Source organism: Ictalurus furcatus, chromosome 14, assembly GCF_023375685.1.
Source record: "Ictalurus furcatus strain D&B chromosome 14, Billie_1.0, whole genome shotgun sequence".
NCBI lineage: Eukaryota > Metazoa > Chordata > Actinopteri > Siluriformes > Ictaluridae > Ictalurus > Ictalurus furcatus.
The window spans coordinates 16,290,738-16,298,505 of record NC_071268.1 but is presented as its reverse complement, the minus strand read 5'-3'; the positions used below and the strand labels follow the sequence as shown (position 1 = coordinate 16,298,505).

Here is a 7,768-nt window from a genome sequence, read left to right as displayed (position 1 = left end):
ATCACGCCTCGAGTACATTATATTGACGTAACTATTGCCCAATGAGCGAGCAGGTCTGAAAGTATTCGGTCCAGCCTTTTCGGAGAATGCTAGAGATATTCGGTAATGGCGACAGGTCTGGTAAGTAAAAACTTAGAGAACGATTACAAAGAAGCAGAACATTAACGTTGATTAGTTGAAATGGACACAAACGTTTTAATAAACGGTTATTTCTACTCCGGCGATTAGAAAGGTTGTCATTCGTTATTTCATTTTGAAATGACAACGATACATATCGTTAGATCTATTTTTTTCCCCCTCATTACGACGTTTGTTGTTTTGCTTGTGGCTGAGCAACTCGCCAGTCATTGCAGCCAGCTGAGTTACTTGACTAACCAACTAGTTATAACCAGTTGAAAGTCCTAGCTAGCTGTCGTGTTCAAAATTATACCGTTACATATATTACCAAAAATAAATGTTCCTTCATTCATTGTGATACTCGGAAGGGCTTCGAGCGCCATGTCTCAACTTGTTGACATTCTTTTGTTTACAGTTGAGTGAGAAGTAAGGAGCTTTCTGACAGCTCATTGCGCACAAGATTTAACCAGAATAACAATTATCTGATTAAACTGGAACTTTATCTATGTGAGATGTTGATTTTTTTTAGGACAAAGACTCGTGTTATTATTGTTGTACTAATCACGGCTGAAATATATTACTTTGTTTGACTAGATGTGTTAAGTAGCTTTTCTGAAATATCAACTATGAATTTAACCGAGCCTTCGTTTGGGAACAGTCCGAAGGATCTCACTTTTCTGTCTGTTAAATAACACGTCAAAATATGGAGATTGTTAACAGCTGATATTTTTTTCGTCCCGTGTGTATTGGCTGCAAACAGAACTGTTAAACATATCCGTTTTTAAATCGAAACAGACATCGTCCTACAGTAAATTTAATTCAATGCCGTCGAGTGCTGTTAAAGATCTCCGGATCTCAGTAGTCGAAATTAAATGTCTTGTTCTATGTCGACTGTTGTTACGCAGTTGTGAATGAATGAGTGCAGCCGCGCATGCGCCAAACTCTCCCAGCGTTTATAAACAAGGTTGCGTGCAAGAGGGTCACGTGACCAGGCTGGAAGTCCGCAAACAAAGCTATTACATTTCCTTAATAAAAACTTGTCACTTCTGTTCAGTTTTGTTTTAGGTTTCTTTCAGAATGCGTAGTGATATGTCTTCGCTGTGTATTATAATTACACGGACACCGCAACAGACATGTTTTAAAGCAGGAGAGGTTACTCAATAGCCAGCATGGCCGTCCTTGTTGACATACTGTCTTTTAAAGAATAAATGTTAAAAATAAATTAATAAATAAAAATCGGAATACGTACGACGGCGTTTTAGTGCCACGTAAAAAAAATACGAGAGTAAAGTCGTAATATTTTAAGAATAAAGTCAAAATTACGAGAAGAAAGTCCTAGCATTGTGAGATTAAAAGTCGTAATATTTTAGGAATAAACGCAGTAATACTAAAATAAAGTCTTAATGTTTAGGTGTTTGGAGTTATGTAGGTGTTTGGAGTGATGTATAAGCAGGTCTGTACCAGTGAATTTAGATGAGTTTATCGGTGGACCACCGCGGTGAAGTTGGACATTTCGGTGCACATTCGAGATTCGCTCTTTTATTTCTCAAATAAATAAACACACAAACATGACAAAATGTGTATTTTCTTGCTCTGCAGTGGACAAAAAACAAAGTACAACTGAGTATATTTTAAATGCACATTTTTGTGCTTTTATTTATTGAGAAATCGAAGAGCGAATCTCGAATCTGCGCATGTCCAATATAAAACTAACTTTATCGCGGTGTAATTTAGAATTTTTTCTCAAAATATCACGACTTTAATCTCACAATGCTACCTCTTTATTCTTGTAATTTTAGCTTTATTTCCTAAATATTACGACTTTATTTTCGTAATCTTCATTTGTTATTATTATTTTTACGTTGCACTAAAACGCCGTTGTAAATACGTAATTCTAGTGGTGGTTTAATAAATAATTACTTCATTTTGATCAAGTAAATTCATTCATTCATTTGAAAGTAAATAAAATCTTAAAATAGGTGCACATAAGTTATTTGGAATATTATTATTTGAGGTCCACTCCTTATTTTAAGCCTTATTTCCCTTCCCTTCACATATATTCAGCCTGCTCATGTGACAAGGTGTAATATGGTGTGGGAGGTAAAGACAGTCTCTAAAAGAGTGCAGGAATCTGAGACAGAGTGTTCCGGCATGGATGAGGGCTTTGACCTGCTCAAGTGTAACGAAGACCTGCCATCTTCACCAGGCTGCCCGTCTACTGAAGGCCCTACTGAATATGGTGAGTCTATAATTGACTTATTTTCTCAGTCTCTCTGTTTATCAATCAGTCTGTCAATGTAAAATTATGTATTAATTGGCCAAAAATGCATGCATACTGCAAACATTTCTCATGTTTATTTTTAGACAAAAGTGCAGCTGAACATGTAATTGTGTTGCTGTTTATACAGTCTGTGTGGCCTTTATTTTTGACCTATTTTACAGATGATTTGCCAGAACTACAGGAAGTGCAGGATGACCAGTCGTCCCCAGCAGTGTTCCAGGTGGTCACAGGTGTGTCACACGAAGAGAGGCCTGAGCACGGCTGGAGCCCACAATCAGAAAGCAGTAGCATCTCCCACACAAACTGGCTCACAGAGCTAGCCAACATCGCCACCAGTCCCCAAAGTCCTTTAGTGCAGAGTGCACCCCACCCCAGGTCAGCAACATGCAGGAAGTTCACTGGAGAATGCTGAACTGATAATATAATATGAGTTATGAAATGGCAATTTCTGTAGAATCTTTAAGGAAAGATTCTTTCAAATGTAATATATTTACTACAGCATTATTCAGGACCTTCCACTGCAATTGTTTATTTTTTTATTCAGTATGCTTCTGAAAATGTGTCCTATTTGATTTTCTCTAAATACTCAAATGATTCTTTTTGCATTACTGAACATATTCTGTGTCTGCAGGTCTTCGCCTGTGCACATCTTTGCCCACAGTAACAGTTTACATTCCTATGCTCGGCCTCCGTTGGCCTCCAGCAGTGCTCCCAGTCTTGCTCGTAGCCACATGAGAGAACGTCGCCGCACGAGGGTACAGTATTCAACAGCAGATTAGAATGGAATAATTAGAACCTATAAGCACATGGCTACATGTTTGTGCAATCTTATGATTTCAGGATTTGGCAGTTACGTTACAGTCCTTTAAACATATTGTATAAGGTCATGCTGTTTTTGAACCTGTTTCAGGCTAGCAGCGAGTCTGAGTCTGGGTTATTCTGTATGTCTTCACTGTCTGATGATGATGACATGGGATGGTCTCATTCTTGGCCCTCCACAGTCTGGCACTGCTTTCTGAAAGGTAAAGGCCATAAATACACAAACACACATTGTCATATACTTGTACTGACTTTTGACCTTAGGTTACAGATTATGGCCACTAAGATTTCATAGAAAAAGCACAATATTTTTGTAATAAATTCAGGGGAAAAAAGGGATTTTTGAGTTCTCTGGGAAACCCAGCTGACCTTTTTGATCTTTTAAAGGTGTTAGCTGAACATCAGCCATTTTATGAATGAGCAGTTGAAGCTGAGGTAGCACCCTCTTCTGTTAGATCTGTGCCACTGCAACATAAAAAAGAACAAAACAAGAACATGGGTCAAGGGAGGGGTGCAGGCACAGTCATTTAAGTTGTATGTTTTTCTTTCCATCCTCCAATTGTGGGGCATAATTCACCTGGCTAGTTTTAATTGTATTCAGTTTTCCCCTACAGCAAAACTGACAGACAGATACAAATACTCAAGAGTTTATATTCATAGAGAAACAGCATAAGTTTTTTTTCTACAGGCACACGCCTGCGTTTTCACAAAGGGCCAAATGTGGAGTGGCAGGAGGTAGAGGACATGGCTGAGTCTGAGGATGAGTCTGATGATGAAGGAGGCATGCACCTCAGTCCTATTAAAGTAATACAGCCTTTATATGCTTATAAAGTGCTCCTACATATAATTCTGTGTCCAGTGATAATAGAGGAGCTAATAACAAGTCATCCTACTTGAAATTCGTCAGATACACCAGATAACCACCTTAAACAGATGTTTTGTTTATTTTAAAACATGCGTTGAGTTTATTATACAGAGGATGGAGACAGTGTAGTTGAAGGTTGTGTTGACATCGACCTCTCGATTTTACTTTGCAGACATATGGATGTGAGGGGTTGAAACTTGTGGCCCTGGAGGAGACGGTGTCATTTGGCCAGTCGGTTCTGAAATTAACCTTTGACCCTGGTTCTCAAGAGGCTGGTCTTCTAACTGCTGAGTGCCAATTGGATCATCCATTTTACGTGAAAAATAAAGGTTAATTGACCATACAAAGTGTAGCCACATTTTTTTGCCACAAATAAAGCCTCATCTAAATGCACACACACAAGTCCTATTCAAAATGTTGATTGTAATTAGCATCATTGCTCTTATGAATGACTGTCTGTCTTGTAGTGATTGTTAAATTTAACAGACCTAATTTGTGTGCAATGTAGGTTGGTCCTCCTTTTATCCGAGCCTTACTGTGGTGCAGCATGGCATTCCCTGTTATGAAATGCAGGTTGGGGACTTGTGTCTACCTCCAGGACACCGTGATGCCATCAACTGTGATGACTCAACTGTTTTTGACACCTTCAGGAGGTAGACAATGTCATTGGTAGTTCACTAATATCTGCTATAAGGCTATTGGTCAATATCCTTGCTAATGGTAATTTAAGGCAATCTTGTATGTAGTGTATACATATGTAGGTGGTGTTCTGTATATAAATGCTCCTAAGGCCTTCAGTTCATTATATTTCTAATTGCAGTTATGACTTCACCCCTCTGGACTCATCTGCTGTGTATGTGCTGAGCAGTATGGCACGCCAGCGAAGAGCATCCCAGTCAAGCGGGGGCACTGTGAGCCCTGACTGTGACAAGCTGGAGCGTTCTGGCTCTTCCCATCACTCCCCCAGTAGCAAATCACAACGTAGCCACTCCTCAGGGGGAAGTGGAGCCACGCCCACAAAATGCAAACGGCCAATGAATGCTTTCATGCTTTTTGCTAAGAAGTATCGAGTGGAGTACACGCAGATGTATCCTGGAAAAGATAACAGGTTAAAAAGTGTTAACAGTAGTTCAGGGTATAATTGTGAGCTTTCAATATTTATTTAAGAAAGATTAATAAGGTAATTAAATGCAAAAATACATACTGACAATTTTCATGCACTCTACCTCTTCCTAACTAATGTCACACTTTCTGCAAACAATATTTCATTTACAGTCACATATACACATATATTGCAATATTAGCACAGTGAATTTCACACAACAAGCAATATTATTGGTCTTTATGTTCCTGACTTACAAGCTGGAATTATTAAGAAAAACATTTCTCTTTACCAGAGCTATTAGTGTGATTCTCGGTGATAAGTGGAAGAAAATGAAGAATGAGGAGAGAAGGATGTACACCATGGAGGCTAAAGCACTGGCTGAGGAGCAGAAACGCCTCAACCCAGATTGCTGGAAACGCAAGAGAACCAACTCGGTGAAATGCCCTTTTCTTATATATAATTCTTAAAAAATTTACATTTATTTATTTATTATTTTAGGTTTTGGATCACTTAACTGTTCTGCTTTGTCTTAATTCTCTGCCTTTGTTCTTTTAGGGTTCTCAGCAGAACTAGCCATTAAACAGGACTGGGAGCGATTGACATCACCTATGGCATGTATCCGCCTGTAGAGAGGAGACTTAACTGTGATGATAAAAACCTAGAAAGCATCATTACAGCGATACCTACATATGTGTATTTGTGCGTGTATGTATATGTGTGTGTGTGTGTGTGTGTGTGTGTGTGTGTGTGTGTGTGTGTATACACACACACACACACACACACACACACACACACACACATAGATATATTATAAAACATTATGAAGCATATTGAAATATCTATGAAACTAACAGCGCATATATTTTTCTTATTCTTTCAAAAAATTATGAAAATGCCTTATTCTTCCAAAGTAAGATAATGCTCACTTGTACTTTCAGGTAATTTTGTATTTCTATGCTTGAAAGGTGAGACCCTGTGGTGCTATTTAGTGAGAGCAAAGGAGCAGTATACATAGCAAAAAAGTATATTTTTAAATGTAAAAAGGAATTTTAGATGCTAGTCAGCTTGTTTTACAGTTGTTCATATGAGTTGTATGTATAACTCAAAATATTGCACTCATTGTATTGCAAATGGACAAATGTTGAATTTCATGTTCATCAGTGAACTGGGAATGGTTGTATTCTGAAGACACCAGCCTAGACCATAAACTGTGTGGGAGAATGAGCAATGTGCGTATGGGTGTTTGTGCACCCTCCAACCGGCCATATTATAGTGCATAACATGCTTTTACACATACACACACACACACACACACATACACAAACACAAACATTTACTTGATCACAAATAAACACAAATACATGACAATACACATTCACTCTCACATACAGCACTTCAGGGCCATGCCTTCACTGTAAGTGTTTTGTTTTTGCACTTTACGTACATACATAAACTTGTACAACCAGTAAATGTATACAAACTGATATATTGTGTATAAAATTATATATATATATATATATACTTTACTCACAATCATGGCCAAACTGTATAGTTTATTTTCTGCTTTGTAGGGCTGCCATCACATTAGAGAAAAAGAGTTGTTGATAATGTACAGGTCCATGTTCCCATTCTGTTCTTGCACAAAATATTCTTGTATCATATTATAAATAAAGTTTTAAAATTATTGTACACTCACTTGCTTTGGTTTGTAGGAGCTTATTAGCATTTAGTATACTACTATACATTTAGACTGCAATAAAGTAAATTTTTTTTAATTTTTTTTTTTAAATAAACACAATTTAGAGACAATGTGGAATGGGTATTATAGTGGCACATTTATGAGTGAAACCCCTTTATAGTGCCCTCTAGAATTATTGGCATCCTTCATTGAAATGAGCAAAGATGATTGTATAAAAATTAACATTACATACAATCATTAATTTTTCAGTTGTGCAATGGAATAAATGATCTTTATTCTAACAAAAAAAAATCATTCTCATCAGAACTATTTAAAAACTACTTACTATAGTAATAGAGTATAGTATTTTCTCTACACTGTCCTAAAATACTTTGTAGCAAAATGTCTTCCAAAACATACTTTATACACACACACCCACACAGTATATCAAATAGCCTTTAAGAATGCCTTTGACAAAAGAAGAACATATTGAAATCGTTCTCATGGCTGTATCGGGTTGCTGTCACAAGATTGCGATGGACTTTAACAGGAAACATGGCAAGCACATCACACACATCACTGTTGCCAAATGGGAGCCAAAGTTTGGAGATATGTCTGGTTGTATTTACAAAGAAATAGCAATCATGTAGAAGATTATTTATAAATAAAGTTACATTTTGTTAAAAAAAGAGTTAAGTTCCCCTATGCATGGAGACTTTTGGTACAACCTGTATTATAATATTGTCATTCTTGAAATACTTGTATTATTTTTCATTTGCTCTCAGTCTCCATGAACTCTGTTGTTGCCCTGTACCACGTTGTCTTGTTTCCCTGGGGAATAAATATGAGGTTGTACACACATAAAAATCCCTTGTCTTACATGGGGAAAAAAAAACTTTCAAC

At 37.3% G+C, this 7,768-nt stretch overlaps 1 protein-coding gene across 1 annotated transcript; it reads left to right on the top strand.

Moving 5' to 3' along the window:
* The first annotated feature begins 43 nt into the window (after window positions 1-43).
* On the top strand, window positions 44-6,882 carry hbp1 (HMG-box transcription factor 1). Its single transcript, XM_053641799.1, has 11 exons — window positions 44-120; window positions 2,182-2,356; window positions 2,560-2,773; window positions 3,030-3,153; window positions 3,309-3,420; window positions 3,906-4,021; window positions 4,255-4,411; window positions 4,591-4,735; window positions 4,903-5,190; window positions 5,480-5,621; window positions 5,743-6,882. Exons 1-11 carry the CDS (start codon window positions 106-108, stop codon window positions 5,758-5,760), a joined length of 1,506 nt encoding a protein of 501 aa, XP_053497774.1. The 5' UTR covers window positions 44-105; the 3' UTR covers window positions 5,761-6,882.
* Window positions 6,883-7,768: the final 886 nt, after the last annotated feature.